Here is a 21046-nt window from a genome sequence, read left to right on the forward strand (position 1 = left end):
CCCAAGGAGGACTCAAGTGTCTCACAAACCGAATCAGACACCAAAGTATCCCAATGTCTCTTTATTGGAAAAGCGAACTGTTCCTCACACCCAGGCTCCTCCGCAGATGCTTCACGCAGCACCCGGGGCCTATCCAGGCCTGGCTCCCTCCAGACCTGCCCCCGGGGCTGCTTGCCGCCTAGTCACCGCTGCCCAGATGCCTGTGAGGAGACTGGGCGGCACGCTGTGATGAATTCCTAGGTCTGGGACAAGAGTGGGCATCTTCCTGTCTCCAGATGAGGGGGGGTGTAAGTGTGGGGCGCCCCCTGACTGGGGTCTTCTCAGTTTGGGGGGCCAGCGTTCCCCTGATCACCTGGAGGAAGAAGGTAGAAGCCAAGCCTCTGGGCACCTGCAACCCCCCACTCCCCCCACCACACACCCCGCCTCTGCCCCACTGAAGTGCCAGCTGCCACCCTTCCCTGGGCTCACAGCCTGTCTCTTTCCACCTCCTTCTGCCCTCCTTTCCTCCTTCTGCCCCTGTCCTGTCATTTTTTGCCTCGGCTCTTTAGTACAGGATTTTCTTCTCCTGCCTTCTTCCCTAGGCCCAGTCCTCAGACGCTGCCTCCAACCCACCCCACCAAAGCCCCTGACCCAGCCTTTCCATCAGGTGTGGTTGCCCAGCCACACACTCATCTCTGCCTGCCACCCCATTCTCGGGGCTTACTTCTCAGGCTTTCTGATATATCACCTCTGCCTCTCTCAGCTCCTCCCAGGCCCTTCTGGTTCTTTCTCCTCTCTGTGAGACACCCAAGACTCCTAACCCAGGTCTCCCCAAGTCTTCTCCTTGCCTCTGCCTTCCCCAGCCACCTCCTCCCTACCGCAGCTCCTCAGCCGGTCTTCCTGCCTTCCCGCCCCCTTCCTTACTGTCTTTGGAGGCCAAGGGAACTGGCTAGGTGGATGACTGGTCCAGTTCCGACTCAGGTTCGACCTCGGCCTCCTGCTCCTGCTCCTCTTTCATCCTCTGCCGGATCTCCTCGGCCTCAGCCCGCTCCTCCTCCTCATAGAATTCCTTGTCCAGGCGCTCCAGATGAGGAATCTGTACCAGGGCCTCCTGGCGGTAGTCGTTCTCATCGGTGCATGGATTGTCCAGCAGCACCAAGGCTCGCAGCCTGGGTAGGTCCCGCAGCTTGGCAAGCTCCCCCAGGTCGGCCACCATGTTGCCCCTGCCGGTATAGGCAGGAGGGGTTCACCAGGGAACGTGGGTGTCAGAGGCCAGCTGCCAGGCCTGGGGCCTCACATGGCGGAATCTCCTACAGTTCCTCTAGAAACACAGCCTCCATGGACTGGCCGGATTTGCTGCAGACACAGGTGCTGGGCAACCCTGCTCCAGTCTGTTCCACCCTGGGGAACCCTCAGTGCCACAGTCTGTTCTGTAATGTGTCGTGTGTCTCCTGGAACAGCAAACCTAGGTCTCAACCCTGTCTTGTAGCTGAAGATGAGGGAGGAATCTCCCTCGTTAGACGAATCTTCCCTTGTTAGACGGAAGGACAGGCTTCCATCTAACCAGAGAGGTTAGACGGTGGGACCAGAGCCAGCGAAGAAGAAACTGGGCTCTAAGCTCATGGAGACGGTGCTGTCTGGGTGCTCCCACAGGAAGGAGCCCAAAAAATAAGCTTCCCCCCAAAGCACCTCATTGTACTGTGCATGCATGCATGCTCAGTTGCTTCAGCTATTCCCCCCTCAGTGGTCCACCATCTCTGTTTCAGCTACAGACATTTTCACGATCACCCTGAGGGGCAGGTCCTAACCTCAGCTTCATTTTATAGGAAACTCAAGTGTGTGTTAGTCACTCAGTCGTGTCCAACTCTTGGTGACCCCATGAACTGTAGCCCACCCGCCTCCTCTATCCATGGGATTTCCCAGGCAAGAATACTGGAGTGGATTGCTGTGCCCTTCTCCAGGGGATCTTCCTGACCCAGGTATCGAACCTGTGCAGATTCTTTACCATTGAGCCACTGGGGAAGCCCCCATTGTATGGTACTCTGTGTTTATGTTCATGCTCTTGGCTCACAGCTTTGTGAAATCAGGCTTAAATGTTTCAGCCCTATCTCAAAGAAGGGGCTGAACCACGCACAGTGTTTCTTGTGGGGAGTATAATATGCAGTGTGTGCTGGACTGTCCTTGTTTTCAGGTCTCTGGCCCCAGAGGCTCCTCCCAGTCACTGAGACAAACCCTCCCTCCTACACTTACTTCCAAACACCCCTGGTTAATAGCCACTGAGGACGGTCCATTATCCCTATCTATACCATTAACTGCAGAAGGAAATGGCAACCCACTTCAGTATTCTTGCCTGGGAAATCCCATGGACAGAGGAGCCTGGCAAACTACAGTCCACGGGGTCTCAGCTAAACCAACTTAGCATGCATACCATTGACAGGCAAACAATACACCCTCCACTGTACCAAGATGGCACAGGTGGCACAGACCAGGGTGGCAGAGCTAATTCTAGGAGTCAGGGCAGAACTCTGGGCTTCAAGGTACAACCACCACTCCTTACTCGGAGACTCTCTTTCCACTGCTGTCCTCAAAGAAGATTTGGCCTTGGTGACTAAACAGGCAATTTCCTTACATCTTTGCAGGAGCTGCTGCAGTAAAGTCTCACCTGATCCTCAGTGCCTTTCCATCTAGAGATTTTCTTCTAATGACTCCCCTTGCCTCAAATCTGAGCACACCTTGGGTTTGAAATCAGATGGGGCCATCCCTTACAGGGGAGACTCAGGAGAAGAGAGGCTGGAAATCAGAAGGGGAATTGGGGCTCAGGAGATGGAGAAGAGCAGTGGAAACTTATATGGGATGGAGCTAGACTGTGAGTACCTTGAGAACAGGAACCATCTCTGATTCCTTCAGATGGTTCCCAGCACAGCACAAGGCCTGGCCCATAGCACATTCTCAGTATGTGAGTGGAATGAATAGGATTCAGGAGTCTCGGGCTACAAAGGTTCCAGTGCTGCATGCATTTAAGACTGATGCAGAAGACAGTCAGGAAAGGAGGGATGAGGACAGAGGATGAGGGGAGAATCTGTGAGTGGGCTGGAACTGGGGGACTCGGACCGGAGAAGAACGCAAGGTCCAAAGTGGCTCCAGGGGTAGGGGCGAGGTGGGCCTGGAGGGATGCATACCTTAGGTTGAGGTACTGCAATGATTTCATTTCCTTGGAGAAACCACTCAGAGTCTCAATCTGGTTGTCTCGAAGATGCAAGGTAGTGAGATTGCTTAGGTTCTCCAAGCCTTCCACCTTCTTCAACATGTTCTGGGCCTAGACCCAGGATACAGTAGATAGATTGGGAAAGGGGGGCAGGGGGGAAGAGGAAGAGAAATCAGAAAGAGATGTGGCAGGGCTTCCCTGGTAGCTCAGTGGTAAAGAATCTGCCTGCCAGTGCAGGAGACATAGATCAGAGAAGACCCCACATGCTGCAGAGCAACTTAGCCCACCTGCCACAGCTACTGAGTCTGTGCTCTAGAGCCTGGGAACAACAACTACTGAGCCCAGGCACCCTAGAGCCTGTGCTCCACAAGAGAAGCCACCACAGTGAGAAGCCCTTGCACCACAACTAGAGAGTAGCCCCTGCTCGTGGCAACTGGAGTAAAGCAATGAAGACCCCGCACAGCCAATAATGAATTGTGTGTGTGTGTGTGTGCATGCCAGTCACTCAGTTGTGTCTAACTCTTTGAGACCCCCTGGACTGTAGCCCACCTGGCTCTTCTGTCCATGAGGATCCTCCAGGCAAGAATACTAGAGTGGGTTGCCATGCCCTTCTCCAGGGGATCTTCCCCATCCAGGGATCAAACCCAGGCTTCCCACATTGCAGGCAGATTCTTTACTTAGATTTGCAAAACAGCAAATCTAAGAGGTAGAGAGGGTGAGAAAGGGGAGTGGAGGTGAGTAGAGATCCATGTAGATAGCAAAGAATCCCGGAGAAGCTTTCAACCAAGAGAAAGGTTAGCAGTAAACCCTACTATCCAGCCCACCACAGCCACCTCTGATGAAGGAGATGCTTCAACCCACCCCCACTACCCCCCAGCCCAAAAGCCTCACTGCTCCACCAAGGAGACATGGCTTCAGCAGCATTTTGGAATGAAGAAGCTCAAGGGCTTAAAAGACTAGACACAGGACCTTTCCTGGTGGTCCAGTGGTTAAGACTCCCAGCGCAGGAAACACAGGTTTGAGCCCAGTTTGGGGAACTAAGAGCCACATGCCGTGTGGCCCAGCCAAAAAAAAATTAAAAGACTAGACACCTAAGTGGCCGCCTTAGCCTGATGTCTGCACCTCAGTTATGCACATGGTGTCCCAACCTATATCAAAGCAAACTGTCTCTATGTCATCCACACGCTGTGTATTGTTAGCCCTGTTAATTGGTGAACACCTTGTCTATTTGGATTTTGCATCCTCACAGCAAACGCTTGGTGTTTGGAAATAATGTCAGTTATCATAAGGATGAAGTTAGTAGGTGAGTCCACTAGAAGCCAGGCTTCCCTGGTGACTCAGTGGTAAAGACTCCACCTGCAGTGCAGAAGAGGATTTGATCCCTGGGTCGGGAAGGAGGATATATCCCCTAGAGGAGGATATGGCAACCCACTCCAGTATTCTTACCTGGAAAATCTCATGGACAGAGGAGCCTGGCCAACTCCTCTGTCCGTAGCATTGCAAGAGTCAGACACCACTTGGCAACTAAACCACCTACAAAAAGCTGGTATCCTGGCCCCCCAGGACAGTGCCCCTTTTCCAGAACCCACCACCCTGTGACCCAGGGCGCTACCAGGAAGAGGTTCTTCAGCTTAGGGAGGTTGATTCCCTGGGTGCTATTCAGTTGGTTCCCCCGAAGCTCCAGCGTGTGCAGGCTGATCAGTTTTTGGGGATCCAAACCTGTCACCATGTGGATGCGGTTCCCTGAGGAGAAGGAGGGTGTGAAGGGTTCAGAGGGCCACCCTGAGTGTTCAGCAATAGAGCCTCTGCATCACCTTCTCTAATGCCAGGTGGATACGAAGGAGGGCCACCTCCAGATGTAACACCCACAGGGCCTTGGGGCGATGGGATCCAAGGGCCCAAGGGATGTGCCCACCTAAGTCTTTGAGGCATGAATGAGGCGTGCCCCACAATCCATACAGCTAACTCCCTCTCCTCCTTCAAGTCTTCGCTTAGGTGTCAACTTCCCAATGACATTTGTCCTAGCCAACCTGTTTGAAATCGCCACCTCCCCCCACCCATTTCCTTTACCCTGATCTATTTTTTCCATTGTACTTTTCTCCTTTTATTTTTTTGTTCTTTTTTAGCGCTTATCTCCTTTTAACGTACTTTATAAAAATTTACTTCTTTATTGTGATCGTTGGGACTTCCCTGGTGGTTCAGTGGTTAAGACGCCACACTTCCACTCAGGGGCACTGGTTCGATCCCTACTTGGGGAACTATGATCCTGAATGCTGCATGGCGCCGGCCAAAAAATAAATAAAATTAACTATTGTGATCATCGATGATTGCCTGCCTTCCCCGACTAGAACGTAAGCTATGCAAGAATAGGGAATTTCTTTGTTTTGTTCACTCCTACATCTCCAGCACATAGAACTGTCATCGTGAACCACCACGGGTGTCTGAACGAGGGAGTGAATAATGTAGGTTGCTATGTCGCACAGCCAAGGGCCATGCTGCCCACTGCTATTGGCCCCAGGCAAGAAAGGAATTGTGCGAGGCCCATCCTAAGGCCCCACCTTTGAGATCCAGGCTGGCCAGACGAGGATGAGAGATGCCCTCCATGTCGGTGATCTGGTTGTAGGCAAAGCTGGCGATCTGCAGGTAGGGCAGTTCGTTCAGCGCGGCACTCCGAAGCTGGTTGCCATCGGCCTTGAGCCAGAGCAGGTGGGTGAGGTAATTGAGTGGGGACAAATCTGTCAAGTGGTTTTCAGAAACATCCACGTATCGCAGATGGATGTAGGAACGCAAGAGGTGGATGTCTGTCAGATCCCTAGGAGGTGGTAGAGGCCAGGTCAGGGTTAAGAATCCAGCAAGGGCTGTCAGAGGTGCTAAAGCAGAGGGCAGCGTGAAGATGGCTTAGAGTGGAGAGAAGAGCGACTAACAGATGGGCGAGTCGGGGAGGGGAAGCAGAAGGTGGGTGGGCTCTCAACTCTGAAGGACATGCGAGAGTCCAGCTGGAATCTCCACCCCACCCTATCCCCTTACGGCCTCCAATGCCGCAGGCCAGCTCTGATGCAGGGGGTCACAGCGTCCTGAGAAGTAGACTCTATCCTTCCCTCTTAGCTGGCCCAGGATGACAGAGATCCAAACTCAGCCAAAACACCCATGATGGAGGGTGAGAAAGGAGACTAGGCCCCACAACCTCGGCCCGCTTCTGGTCCCCCATAAACACACCTGTCTTTAATCTCCAGCTTGACGTAAGCATGAGCCAGTCCATTACCCGTCTTGCAGAGCAGAGAAAGCCCTTCCTTCATCATGTCCTCTGTGAGGGGTGTGGATATCCACTGCAGGAGGAAGCGGACTCAGGCTTGCCTTTCCAGCCCAACCCCAGCCCTTAAGCCCAGACCCCTCCGTTTCCAAGTTCTCACATCCTCGGACTCCTCTCCCTCCTTCCTGTAGTCCTCCCACTCCTCTGTCTCCTTGTCATCATCTTCCCTTTCCAGATCATCCTGGTCTGGCTCAAAGTCTTCCAGGTCATCTTCATCTGACATTTGTCTTCCCTGCTGAAGGCTCTGGAGTCAGATCAGGCTGGGTCCTCGCCCTGAGAGAGATGATCTCAGTGTTAGCCAATGCTTCCTCCCTCACCTCCATTAATGGGTACCCCTTCCATCACCCTATCACCACCCTCCCAGATCTCCTGCCAGCCATGCTTCTTTCCTCATCCCTGTGAACATCGCATTTTGACTCCCAACCTCCATTTCATACTTCCCACCAAGGATGCCTTCCCCTTGGATGCTCTCCGAGGCCCCCACGACATTTTCTGCCCCTCTCAGTGGCTCCAACTCCTCCACCAGCTAGTTGTCCAGCTTCCTGGACTCCCCTTTCGCCAGTTCTTTCCACTTCTGCCTGAAGCCATCTTCTTCTCCAGAATCCCCTACCGACCTCACTTCCCCTCCCTTTCCATCCCTGACCCCTGCCCGAGTCGTTTCTTCTAACTCTCCCATCCCACGTTTCCCTGTCCCCTCCTGGACACCAGCTGGGCATGCAGGCTCCAACCCTCCCCCTCAATCCTCTTTGGCAGAAGGGACACAGACCCTGGTTCTGCTCAACCAGAAGCTGTCGTGGAGAGGTCTGGCCCCGAGAAAGAAGGGCTGTCTGGTAGAGGGCAAGAGAGAAGGAGGCGTTGTATACTGCTGTTATGGCAACGGGGGACCGGGCACTAGGCTCCCGCAGCTGGTAGCCGTTGAGAGGAGCTGCGAATAACCAAACTGAAAATCCGCCGCGAAGCCTGTGGACCAGTAGTTGCCCGGTGACGAGCCCCGGTTCCCAGTCCTAGGAACCCGGATGGGGCGCGGTAATTGGCCCAGGGCTAAAAAGCCAGTGGGCGTGACTTACTTAGTACACTGAGGGGAGGGGGCAGAGGGCGGGGCTAGCCAGTAAGTCACCTGAGACCTTAAGGAACTAGACTACCTCAATGCAGGAATACTGTGAATTCAAAAGTAACTCATTCCCTGAAGCAAAAGGTGGACAAATACCGAGAGCTAGAAATACCAAGATCTGGTTCCCCCACCTTCTCATAGGTCCCACCCATTGATTATTTTCAAGTAGACGTTTGGCAGGTGGCTTCATGGAATGGAAGGAGCCCAGGCCCAGTGTTATCTTAAGCTCTGTGTTGGAGTCTTGACAGATCTGCAATTTACTAGCAATTTACCAGCAATTTACCTAAGACTCCACTTTTCCCATCTGTAAAATAGGTTTATGGGTACCAACTGATAGAGATGGAGTAAGAAGAGTATGACTTATGCTGAAGCACTCTATGGATTGCTGAATCCAGCGTGGGACCATTCTATCCTCATCATTTGATGCAAACCTTTTGTGTGATATGAAGGGAGAAAATCCAACAGGAGCCTAGGATAATAATCCTCATCCAACACAGTCATATAAATAATAATCGAGAGATTTCCCTGGTGGTTCAGTGGTTAAGACTCTGCACTTCCACTGCAAGGGGCACAGGTTTGATCCCTGGTTCGGAAACTAAGATCATTAACATCGTCATCGACAAGAACCAATACAGCCACACCCAGGCACTCAGTCTGTGTGACTTGTTGAAGGAGATTGCAAAGAGAGCTTGAGATGCAACAAATATTTCTGGAGCGCTTGTGCCAGACAGCACGTGAGATGCCTTTGCAAGTGCTACTGAATCTCCACCCCAGTCCTGTGAGATAGCTACTTGGTAGAAGAGGAAACTAAGGCTCAGGGAGATTAATATTTATGACACAATTCCTACCTAGGGGGAGGGGGCATGTTATCAATCCTGTAGAATCTGATGTAGATACGGCAAGGTCACAAGGTAAGATACCATGTGATTGTTAACTTACAGACTATATAACAGGAAAAGCAGTCTGATGGAGATTGTGGTGAGTTGAAAATCGGGAAATATCACCTCCTGCCCTGTCCTGTTCACTTAGTATCATGGTACTCCTTGTTGTTGTTGTACAACTCTTTGCAACCCCGTGTACTGCAGCACACCAGGCTTCCTTGTCCCTCACCATCTCCCAGAGTTTGCCCATGTTCATGTTCATGGCATCAGTGATGCCATCCAGTCATTGCATCCTCTGATGCCCTCTTCTCCTGCCCTCCATTGTTCCCAGCATCAGGGACTTTTCCAATGAGTCATCTATGCACATCCTATGACCAAAATACTGGAGCTTCAGCTTCAGCATCAGTCCTCCCAGTGAGCATTCAGGGTTGATCTCCCTTAAGATTGACTGGTTTGATCTCCCTGCTGTCCAAGGGACTTTCAAGAGTCTTCTCCAGCACCACAGTTTGAAGGCATCAATTCTTTGGCATTCTTCCTTCTTTACGGTCTAGTTCTCAAAACTGTACGTAGCCACTGGGCAGACCACAGCCTTGACTATTTGGACCTTTGTTGGCAGAATAATGTGTCTGCTTTTCAACATACTATCTAGGTTTGTCATCACTTTCCTGCCAAAAAGCAATCATCTTCTGATTTCATGGCTGCAGTCACTGACCACAGTGATTTTGGAGCCCAAGAAGAGGAAATCTGTCACTACTTCTACCTTTTCCCCTTCTGTTTGCCATGAAGTAATGGGGCCGGATGCCATTATCTTAGTTTTTTTTTAATCTTTAGTCTTAAGCCGGCTCTCACTCTCCTCCTTCGCCCTCATCAAGAGGCTCTTTAGTCCCTCTTCGCTTTCTAGCATTAGAGTTGTATCATCTGCATATCTGATATTTCTCCCACCTATCTTGATTCCAGCTTGTAACTCATCCAGCCTGGCATTTCTCAGGATGTGCTCAGCATATAGGTTAAACAAACGGTGACAGCAGACAGCCCTGTAGTAATCCTTTCTCCATCGTGAACTAATCAGTTGCTCCATACAGGGTTCTAACTGTTGCGTCTTGACCTGCATACAGGTTTCTCAGGAGACAGGTAAGATGGTCTGGTATTCCCACTTCTCTAAGAGCTTTCCACAGTTTGTCATGATCATGATACCAGCAAGGTTTTAAAGTCAGAGTCACCAGGTTCCAAACTTACTCTACCACTCAATAGCTGGGTGCCTCAGCACATTGTATCATTTTACTGAGATTTCATTTTCACATTTATGAAATAAGGATAAACATGGCCACCCCCAAGGAGTGCTGCTGTTTAGTTGCTCAGTCATGTCAGACTCTGTGATCCCATGGACCGTAGCCCTCCAGGTTACTCTGTCCATGGGATTTTCCAGGGAAGAATACTGGAGTGGGTTGCCATTTTCTTCTTCAGGTGATCTTCCGGACCCAGGGATGAAACCCCTGTCTCCTGCATTGGCAGGTAGATTCTTTACTGCTGAGTCACCAGGGAAGACCCTTTCTGATAATAGCCATTATCAAATAGCCACAAAATTATTATTTTAATTTGTATATTTGATTGTCAGTGAGGTTGTTTCTTTTTATTAATATATGTCTATGTATTTGTCTGTATTTATTTTACAAAATTCTTTGTCATGTCCTTTCTCATGCTCCTGAGTCATTCACTAATTTTTAAAATTGCTTTGTAGGAGCTCTTTATGATTTGAATTTTAATTGTGGTGGAAACTGCCAGTTGCTTACCTGATATGCATTCTTCTCTTCTTTCTTACTAACAGAACTGTTCTTATGGAGAAGGAAAGGGCAACCCACTACCATCCATGGGGTCGCAAAGAGTCAGATACAACTTAGTGACTAAGCACGCACACCTAACTTATAAACAATACTTGGTCATTGAAAAATAGCCTTACCTGTGTCAACATATGTAATTCTTCAGCTCTGTGATGTCTGCTTTACTTAAAATTGATTGGAAAAATTGTTTTAGTCTTTTTGTATTTAATCATATAAAATGCTTTTTAATGTGTGCAGATATAAAGCAAATAACTTAATTATTTAAATATTGTTTCAGTCCAGAATATTTAGGTAATATGGTTGTCATTAATGATAAATCTTGCTGAAATAAGTTACAATTTACTGCCACTAATAAAACATCATAGCAATATTAAAAAAAAAACTGTTCTTAAATAATTTATATAAATGAAGTTTTACAACATGTAGTTCTTTGTGTTTGGCTTCTTTCATTCATGTTTTCAAGGTTCATCTGTATTATAGCTCATATCAGTACTTCAGCCCGCTTAATTGCTGAACAGTATTCTATCGTATATCTGGTTTATACCAGATTTTGTTGTATTTCTTCATTCACCAGTTGATAGACATGTCCTTTCAATTTTTTGGCTATTATGAATAATGCTACTATGAACATTCATGTAGAAATTTTTGTATAGCTGTATATTTTCATTTTTCTTAGTTATATACCTAAATAATATCAATGCAAAAATAATACTGAGTATCAAAATATTGAACTCTATGGATGTGAGAACTGGACTATAAAGAAAGCTGAGGGTCAAAGAATTGATGCTTTTGAAGTGTGGTGTTGGAGAAGACTCTTGAGAGTCCCTTGGACTGCAAGGAAATGCAACCAGTCTATCCTAAAGGAGATCAGTCCTGAATATTCTTTGGAAGGACTGATGCTGAAGCTGAAACTCCAATACTTTGGCCACCTGATTCAAAGAACTGACCCATTTGAAAAGACCCTGATGCTGGGAAAGATTGAAGGTGGGAGGAGAAGGGGATGACAGAGGATAAGATAGTTGGATGGGCATCACCGACACAATGGACATGAGTTTGAGTAAATTCCAGGAGTTGGTGATGGACAGGGAGGCCTGGTGTGCTGCAGTCCATGGAGTCACAAAGAGTTGGACACGACTGAGCAACTGAACTGAACTGATGCTGAAATTAATGGATTCAAAAGGAGGACATGATTCTTTGCCACATTAAATATTCATTCATTAAATATTTACAGTTTTGGACTTCCCTGGTGGTCCACTGGTTAAGAATCTGCCTGCCAATGCAAGGGACATGGGTTCAATCCCTGGTCCAGGAAGATTCCACATGCTGCTGGGCAACTAAGCCCATGCCCCACAACTACTGAGCCTGTGCTCTAGAACTGGAGAGCCACGGCAAGAGAGCAACCCCACTTGCCACAACTAGAGAAAGCCTGAGTGCAACAAGAAGGACCTAGTGAGGCCAATAATAAATAATTTAAACATTTTTAAAATATTTATAGTTTCAATATATTCATTCATTTATTCAAATATCTATATTGAATGCTTACTATGTATCAGGCATTTTGCTAGAAGCCTGAAATAAAATGTTACATGAAAATCCCCAGGAAGAAACTATTTTCGTTTGAAAAATCTATTACAAACAGAACTGGACCTCAGATATTTTAGCTTAGTTTGTTGGCAGCTTTTTCGCTATAAGTGGAATTGTATGTGGATCATACGTTAACTCTATATTTAACCTTTTGAGGAACTTGCCAAGCTTTTTCCAAAGTAGCTGCTCTACATTACACTTCCACCAGCAGTTTTTGAGGGTTCTAATTTCTCCATATCCGGGCCAACATTTGTTATTATTTGTTTTTGATTGTAGCTATCCTAGTGGATGTGAAGTGGTATTTCATTGTGGTTTTGATTTGCATTTCCCTGATGACCAAAGATTTTAAGCATCTTCCACAAAAGTGGGAAGCAGACGATAATACTGAAAATATTATGAAGCTATCATACCAGCTCTGAACTGTGTATCTCCAGACTTATTTTTTAAATATTTATTTATATTTATTTATTTGGATGAGCCAGGTCTTGGTGGTGGTAGGCAGGATCTTCCATCTTCATTGTGGGATGCAACCTCTTTGGCTGTGGCATGCAAACTCTTAGTTATAGCATGTGGAATCTGGTTTCCTGGCCAGGAATTGAATTTGGGCCCCCTGCATGAGGAGCACAGAGTTTTAGTAATAAGATCACCATGGAAGTCCCCAGACTTATTTTTTATACGAGAGAAAAATTGGTAAGCCACTGGATTTGGAGGATCTATGTTGCAATTCTTCCCCCCGCCCCCCCTTTGGCTGAGCCACTTGGCTTGCAGGACTTTAGCAGCTTGTGCTTAGACACTCAGTTGTGTCTGACTCTGCAACCCAATGAACTGTGGCCCGTAAAGGCTCCTCTGTCTGGGATTCTCCAGGCAAGAATACTGGAGTGGGTTCCCATTTTCTTCTCCAGGGAATCTTCCCAACCCAGAGATCAAACCCAGGTCTCCTACATTGCAGGTGGATTCTTTACCATCTGAGCTACCAGGGAATTTATTTTATTTTCTAAAATCAATTTATTTATTTTAATTGGAGGCTAATTACTTCAATCAGTTCAGTTCAGTCGCTCAGTCATGTCCAAATCTTTGCAACCCCATGAACCACAGCATGCCAGACCTCCCTGTCCATCACCAACTCCCAGAGTCCACCCAAACTCACGTCCATTGAGTTTGTGATGCTATCCAACCATCTCATCCTCTGCCGTCCCCTTCTCCTCCCATCCTCAATCTTTCCCAGCATCAGGGTCTTTTGAAATGAGTCAGTTCTTCGCATCAGATGGCCAAAGTATTGGAGTTTCAGCTTCAACATCAGTCCTTCCAATGAACACCCAGGACTAATCTTCTTTAGGATGGACTGGTTGGATCTCCTTGCAGTCCAAGGGACTCTCAAGAGTCTTCTCCAACATCACAGTTCAAAAGTATCAACTCTTTGGCGCTCAGCTTTCTTTATAGTCCACCTCTCACATCCATACTTGACTACTGGAAAAACCATGGCCTTGACTAGATGGACCTTTGTGGACAAAGTAATGTCTCTGCTTTTTAATATGCTGTCTAGGTTGGTCATAACTTTCCTTCCAAGGAGTAAGCATCTTTTAATTTCATGGCTGCAATCACAATCTGCAGTGATTTTTGAGCCCCTCAAAATAAAGTCAGCCACTGTTTACACTGTTTCCCCATCTATTTGCCATGAAGTGATGGGACCAGATGCCATGATCTTCGTTTTATGAATGTTGAGCTTTAAGCCAACTTTTTCACTCTCCTCTTTCACTTTCATCAAGAGGCTCTTTAGTTCTTCTTCACTTTCTGCCATAAGGGTGGTGTCATCTGCATATCTGAGGTTATTGATATTTCTCCCGGCAATCTTGATTCCAGCTTGTGCTTCTTCCAGCCCAGAGTTTCTCATGATGTACTCTGCATATAAGTTAAATAAGCAGGGTGACAACATACAGCCTTGATGTACTCCTTTCCTGATTTGGAACCAGTCTGTTGTTCCATGTCCAGTTCTAACTGTTGCTTCCTGACCTGCATATAGGTTTCTCAAGAGGCAGGTCAGGTGGTCTGGTATTCCCATATCTTTCAGAATTTTCCACAGTTTATTGTGACCCACCCAGTCAAAGGCTTTGGCATAATCAATAAAGCAGAAATAGATGTTTTTCTGGAACTCTCTTGCTTTTTCCATGATCCAGCGGATGTTGGCAATTTGATCTCTGGTTCCTCTGCCTTTTCTAAAACCAGCTTGAACAATCAGGAAGTTCACGATTCACATATTGCTGAAGCCTGGCTTGGAGAATTTTGAGTATTACTTTACTAGCGTGTGAGATGAGTGCAATTGTGTGGTAATTTGAGCATTCTTTGGCATTGCCTTTCTTTGGGATTGGAATGAACTTTTCCAGTCCTGTGGCCACTGCTGAATTTTCCAGATTTGCTGACACATTGAGTGCAGCACTTTCACAGCATCATCTTTTAGAATTTGAAACAGCTCAACTGGAATTCCATCACCTCTACTAGCTTTGTTCATAGTGATGCTTTCTAAGGCCAACTTGACTTCACATTCCAGGATGTCTGGCTCTAGGTGAGTGATCACACGATCGTGAATATCTGGGTTGTGAAGATCTTTTTAATATAGTTATTCTGTGTATTCTTGCCACCTCTTCTTAATATCTTCTGTTTCTGTTAAGTCCATACCGTTTCTGTCCTTTATTGAGCCCATCTTTACATGAAATATTCCCTTGGTATCTCTAATTTTCTTGAAGAGATCTCGAGTCTTTCCCATTCTGTTGTTTTCCTCTATTTTTTTGAACTGATCACTGAGGAAGGCTTTCTTATCTCTCCTTGCTATTCTTTGGAACTCTGTATTCAGATGCTTACATCTTTCCTTTTCTCCTTTGCTTTTTGCCTCTCTTCTTTTCACAGCTATTTGTAAGGCCTCCTTAGACAGCCATTTTGCTTTTTTGCATTTCTTTTTCTTGAGGATGGTCTTGATTCCCTGTCTCCTGTACAATGTCATGAACCTCCATCCATAATTCATCAGGCACTCTGTCTATCAGATCTAGACCCTTAAATCTATTTCTCACTTCCACTGTATAATCATAAGGGACGTGATTTAGGTCATACCTGAATGGTCTAGTGGTTTTCCCCACTTTCTTCAATTTAAGTATGAATTTGGCAATAAGGAGTTCATGATCTGAGGCACAGTCAGCTCCTGGTCTTTTTTTTTTTTTTTTTTGCCAACTGTATAGAGCTCCATCTTTGGCTACAAAGAATATAATCAATCTGATTTCGGTGTTGACCATCTGGTGATCTCCATGTGTAGAGTCTTCTCTTGTGTTGTTGGAAGAAGCTGTTTGCTATGACCAGTGTGTTCTCTTGGCAAAACTCTATTAGCCTTTGCCCTGCTTCATTCTGTATTCCAAGGCCAAATTTGCCTGTTACCCCAGGTGTTTCTTGACTTCCTAGTTTTGCATTCCAGTCCCCTTTAATGAAAAGGACATCTTTTTGGGGTATTACTTCTAAAAGGTCTTGTAGGTCTTCATAGAACCGTTCAACTTTAGCATCTTCAGAGTTTCTAGTTGGGGCATAGACTTGGATTACCGTGATATTGAATGGTTGGCTTGGAAATGAACAGATCATTCTGTCGTTTTTGAGACTGCATCCAAGTACTGCATTTTGGACTCTTGTTGACTATAATGGCTACTCCATTTCTTCTAAGGGATTCCTGCCCAAAGTAGTAGATATAATGGTCATCTAAGTTAAATTCACCCATTCTAGTCCATCTTAGTTTGCTGATTCCTAGAATGTCGATGTTCACTCTTGCCATCTCCTGTTTGACCACTTCCAATTTGCCCTGATTCATTGACCCAACATTCCAGGTTCCTATGCAATATTGCTCTTTATAGCATCAGACCTTGCTTCTATCACCAGTTCCATCCACAACTGGTTGTTTTTGCTTTGGCTCCATCCCTTCATTCTTTCTGGAGTTATTTCTCCACTGATTTCCAGTAGCATATTGGGCACCTACCGACCTGGGGAGTTCATCTTTCAGTGTCCTATCTTTTTGCCTTTTCATCCTGTTCATGGGGTTCTCAAAGCAAGAATACTGAAGTGGTTTGCCATTCCCTTCTGCAGTGGACCACATTCTGTCAGACCTTTCCCCCATGACCCACCCTTCTTGGGTGGCTACACACAACATGGCTTAGTTTCATTAAGTTAGACAAGCTGTCATCCGTGTGAGCAGATTGGCTAGTTGTCTGTGATTGTGGTTTCAGTCTGTCTGCCCTCTGATGCCCTCTCGGATCACCTACTGTCTTACTTGGGTTTCGCTTACCTTGGACGTGGGGTATCGCTTCACAGCTGCTCCAGCAGTGCAGCCGCTGCTCCTTACCTTGGACACTTTACAATATTGTAGTGGTTTTTGCCATACACTGATATGAATCAGCCATGGGTGTACATGTGTTCCCCATCCTGAACACCCCTCCCACCTCCCTCTCTATCCCATCCCTCAGGGTCATCCCAGCGCACCAGCCCTAAGCACCTTGTCTCATGCATCGAACCTGGACTGGCTATCTGTTTCACATATAATAATATACATGTTTCAGTGCTATTCTCTCAAGTCATCCCACCCTCGCCTTCTTCCACAGAGTCCAAAAGACTGTTCTTTACATCTGTGTCTCTTTTGCTGTCTCGCATATAGGGTCATCGTTACCATCTTTCTAAATTCCATATATATGTGCTAGTATACTGTATTGGTATTTTTCTTTCTGACTTACTTCATTCTGTATAATAGGCTCCAGTTTTTTTCATCCACCTCATTAGAATTGATTCAAATGCATTTTTAATGGCTAATACTCCATCGTGTATATGTACCACAGCTTTCTTATCCATTCATCTGCTGATGGACATCTAGGTTGCTTCCATGTCCTGGCTATTGTAAACAGTGCTGCGGTCAACATTGGGGTACACACTGTCTCTTTCAATTCTGGTTTACTTGGTGTGTATGCCCAGAAGTGGGATTGCTGGGTCATATGGCAGTTCTATTTCCAGTTTTTTAAGGAAGCTTCACACTGTTCTCCATAGTGGCTGTACTAGTTTGCATTCCCACCAACAGTGTAAGAGGGTTCCTTTTTCTCCACACCCTCTCCAGCATGTGTTGTTTGTAGACTTTGTGATAGCAACCATTTTGACTCGCGTGAGATGGTACCTCATTGTGGTTTTGATTTGCATTTCTTTGATAATGAGTGATGTTGAGCATCTTTTCATGTGTTTGTTAGCCATTTGTATGTCTTCTTTGTAGAAATGTCTGTTTAGTTCTTTGGCCCCGTTTTTTGATTGGGTCATTTATTTTTCATACTAGGGAATTTATTATATCAGTTTCTGTGAATCAGGAATCTAAAACTATCTTAGCTGAGGCTACAGTTATCCAGTGGATGGACTGAGGCTGGAGATGGTTCAGTGACATGGCTGTTGGAGGGACTGTTCCTTACCACATGGACTTCTCCATAGGATGTCCTCACACTTAGGCAACTGGCTTCCCTCAAGAGAGAAAGAGACTAAGATGGAAGCCCCTATACCATAACACACACCGCTCCCACTTTATTCTATTTTCAGCATCTAGTCACTAAGTCTAGGCCACACTCGAGTAGAGAGGAAATAGGCTCCACTCCATGAAGCGAAGAATATCAAAGAATTGGTGGGGGTGTATTAAAACCAACACACAGATACATCAACTTTTTGTTCTTTATAAATACTGAAAATGTTTTCCTTTTCACTTTGTTTATACAGCATGTCACCTTAAAGAAATAATTAATCCTACCCTTACCTACTGATTTGAAATGCCATTATATATATATATAAAATCCTGGATGATTATTTTCCATTGATCCATATGTAATATATTCAATATATAGCTATTTCTGCTCTACTGCTACACTGCCATAACTAGTTATTTTTCTCTGTATATAATTGATCCTATCTTATTAGTTCTAATAACTAAAAAGTCTATCTTTTGCACATGTATTTCCCATTTTTCACATTCAAATTATATTCTAAAAACAAAATAACATCTACAGCTGTGATGTTTAGGTAAATCTTTAACAACAGGCTCTCCAGGGAGAACAAAATGCCCTACTTTTTAGCAGGTACTGATTTTTCTCCTATAAATACTGATTTTAAGCTAGCAACTCGCAATGTGGTGTTTCCTCCATACAGATACAATCGAGATAAATAATTTCAGAGCATAAATAATAGTAAAACAGTTAAGGGATGAATTGTGTATCACCAAATTCATAGGTTGAAACCTTGCCCCCAGTACCTCAGCATGTGACTCTATTGGGGATCAGGCCTTAAAAGAGATGATTAAGCTGAGACCACTGGAGTGGGCCCAAATCCAATCTGACTGGTATCAGCCTAAGAAGAAGATATTTGAACACGGGAGGTAGGCACACAGAGAAAAGGACAGTGTGAGAACGTAGAGACAGGCAGCCTCCTACAAGCTAAGGACAGAGGCCTCCCGGGAAACCAAACCTGTTGACACCTTGCTCTTGCATTGCCCCTGAACTGTGAGAAAATAAATTTCTGTCGCTTAAACTACTTAAGCCTTTTGTTATGGCAGTCCTAGCAAACTACAAAAGGTAGTACAATAATTAGATTGTGATGAGTTTTCAATACTTTTTAAAAATTTTCTTTAAATTATGCTTGCACTTTTTTTTTTTTTAATATGTGACCACACAGCACAGTGTGAGGGTTGTTGGTTCTTGGACTGGGAGTCAAACCCTGGCTCCTTGCAGTGGAATCTCAGAGCCCTAACCACTGGACCAGCAGAGAAGTCCACAATTTCATGTTCCTAAGTAACTTTTTTGAAGAAACTTTTAAATTTTTCTTTATTTGCTGTCTTAAGCCAGGCTCGTGCACAGTATGCAGGATCCTAATTTCCTGACCAGGAAACTGAACCTGTGCACCCTGCTTGGAACCACAGAGCCCCAACCACTGGACCGCTAGGGATGTCCCCAGAACTAATGGTAAATGTGCTTTTCAAAAGTAATTAAGGACACCCCTCTCTGTTCCTCCCTCCACTTTAAGAATCCCTGACATAAAGGAAGGCATAAAGGCATAAAGGAAGGACCAGCCAGCGGGTATCCTCACTTATGAGTCACTGGAAAGTGGAGGCCTTAAGGGACATAAAGGTGAAGTTAGACAATCTTGAGCCAGTCTTTTAAAAACTACCAATGATAAACAAACGGGCATTGACTTGGCAAGCAGGACTTTTAATGACAGGCTGATGCAGGCTTGCAGAGTTTGAGAGGGTGGTTTTTATAACAGGCGAGCTCCTTTAGGCTGCAGTTTTTAGCATAACCTGGCTGTCTGCGACTTGTGGCCTCCCACCTCCCAGGTGGAGGTCACAGACTCTCCCGTGGTGAGGATCCCTAGATAGAGCGATACTGTCCACAGGAAGAAGAGAGAGATGGCGAGGTAAGGACAGTTTCTTGAGGGAGAGAGGAAGGGAGCCCTTAATAGGTACGAAAACTCCGGGTGTTAGCCTCGATAAGCGGATCTGCGGAAGCACCAGCTCTTTTACTCCCCTCTGAAGTCCAAAGGTGCAGCCGTGGCTTAAAGGCCCTCGGTTCCGCCCTGGGGCCTTTGTTCCGGCGCTTAATGTTCCAGAATCAAACGCCTGAGGGATGTGGGCGGGGGCGGAAGCTGCAAAGCAGCACACTGGGAGCGGGCGGAGCGGAGACCGCGTCACCGCTGCGGCCGCTAGGGGGCGCGCGAGCCCCTGCAGCCGCCCGGCCCCCGCGCCTGCGCAGATAGCCACGTACGTGACCGCCGCCCCCGGGAGTCCGCGCCCCCGCGTGTTACATAACCGGTTCCCCGGCGGCGGCGGGGGTGGCGCGTCTGGCTCGGAGAGCTGGGAGCGTTACCAGCAATCGCCATTTGGTCACCACCCTTGGGTTTGGCGCAGTGGCTTTTCATTTTTTGAATCCCGACGCTGCCATTTACCAGCTCTAGTCACAGACAAGTCGGTTAGCCTTTCCGAGACCCAGTGTATAAACCTGTAAACACTGGGCCATCTTAGTTGTGTGGATTAAATGAGAGGTGATGGGGTTGCATCAGGCACACTTAAAGTGAGCTCAACAATTCTCAGGGCTTCCCTGGGGGCGCAGCGGTAAAGAATCCACCTGCCAGTGTAGGAGACAGGTTCCATCCTTGAGTGGGGAAGCTTCCCCTGGAGGAGGAAATGGCAACTCACCGCAGTACTCTTGCGTGTCTCCACAGAATTCCATGGACCGAGGAGGCTGGTGGGCAACAGTCCAAGGGGTCGCAAAGACTTGAACACGACTGAGCACGGGAGTCTGCACACAAACACACCAATTCTCAGATTAAATAGGGTGGCAGATCTCCAGGTACTGCTCCCCACCGACGGTGGGACTGGACTCTGCCCTTGGCCCTGGGCCTGAGCCTGACTGCGGTTCTAGTGTTTTGCTTTTCAAACTAGTGTTTTTAAGCTGCCTCTTTTCCGTATAACACGACCCACCTGAAGGCAATCTAACAGTTTCATCTGGCGCCCACCCAAAGAAGCAGCAGTTCCTTCCCGCGCTGGGAGGAAAATGGGCTTACTTAGCGAGGGCCATCTCCAACGTGGCACAGGAGTATGACCTCAAGAAATCACACGTGCAATTGAGATTCAATAGATGTGTGAAGACAGGTCATCAGGTTCTTCTGCTGTTACAGGGACAGCAAGGTACGTGTGAATCTTAAATCAGGAATGAGAACACACTAAACTTATTCCTGGAAGAAATGAAGCAGAAATAGGTGCCTCACAATGGCCATACATGGCAGAAAAGGAAAAAGAAAAACTTAGTCTTGTCATAGTTCACGCTTCGGCCAGACAAGAGGGCGTTGGGATGGAAGAATTTCACAACTAGCCAAGGATGGCATAACAGGTTTAGAAACCAGATATGTTCCAACCGTTTATGAGGCTGTATCTGTGGTGGAACCTACCCAGGACTACTAAGAAATATTGGCCAAAGCGCTGTCCCCCAGAATAGCAAGGTTGGTATCTTCTGAGGGGGACTTGCCCGACTGCTTTTATGTTTCCAAACTAGTAGCTCAAGACCCTGGTTTAAAAGTAAGGAAAGACTTTGTGGGGGCTTCCTG

The 21046-nt window shown here is 46.7% G+C and overlaps 1 protein-coding gene across 3 annotated transcripts; it reads right to left on the minus strand.

Annotated features, from left to right (window-relative positions):
- Positions 1 to 46: 46 nt before the first annotated feature.
- LRRC23 (leucine rich repeat containing 23) lies at positions 47 to 20326 on the minus strand. Of its 3 annotated transcripts, none has more exons than XR_011255313.1 (8): positions 20139 to 20310; positions 6595 to 6767; positions 6401 to 6510; positions 5743 to 5996; positions 4797 to 4927; positions 3159 to 3295; positions 904 to 1430; positions 47 to 352 (listed from the first exon to the last, which is right to left on the minus strand). XR_011255313.1 is itself a non-coding variant. In XM_069581367.1 (8 exons), exons 2-7 carry the CDS (start codon positions 6715 to 6717, stop codon positions 929 to 931), a joined length of 1029 nt encoding a protein of 342 aa, XP_069437468.1. In that variant the 5' UTR covers positions 6718 to 6767; positions 20139 to 20326; the 3' UTR covers positions 47 to 352; positions 904 to 928. The 3 variants fall into 3 exon arrangements, 2 of the variants coding, with proteins under 2 accessions (XP_069437468.1, XP_069437469.1); XM_069581367.1 differs by having other exon boundaries at positions 904 to 1202; positions 20139 to 20326; XM_069581368.1 differs by lacking the exon at positions 20139 to 20310 and adding an exon at positions 7261 to 7456 and having other exon boundaries at positions 904 to 1202.
- Positions 20327 to 21046: the final 720 nt, after the last annotated feature.

Source organism: Ovis canadensis, chromosome 3 (assembly GCF_042477335.2).
Source record: "Ovis canadensis isolate MfBH-ARS-UI-01 breed Bighorn chromosome 3, ARS-UI_OviCan_v2, whole genome shotgun sequence".
Taxonomy (NCBI): domain Eukaryota; kingdom Metazoa; phylum Chordata; class Mammalia; order Artiodactyla; family Bovidae; genus Ovis; species Ovis canadensis.

Coding starts and splice junctions, on each gene's coding strand:
- LRRC23 (XM_069581367.1), bottom strand. CDS start 6,717: ATGTCAGATGAAGATGACCTGGAAGACTTTGAGCCAGACCAGGATGAT. Junction 4,928..5,742: donor GGCCAGCCTGGATCTCAAAG/GTGGGGCCTTAG, acceptor CCTTCTCCTCAG/GGAACCGCATCCACATGGTG. Junction 1,203..3,158: donor TTGCAGTACCTCAACCTAAG/GTATGCATCCCT, acceptor CTATACCGGCAG/GGGCAACATGGTGGCCGACC.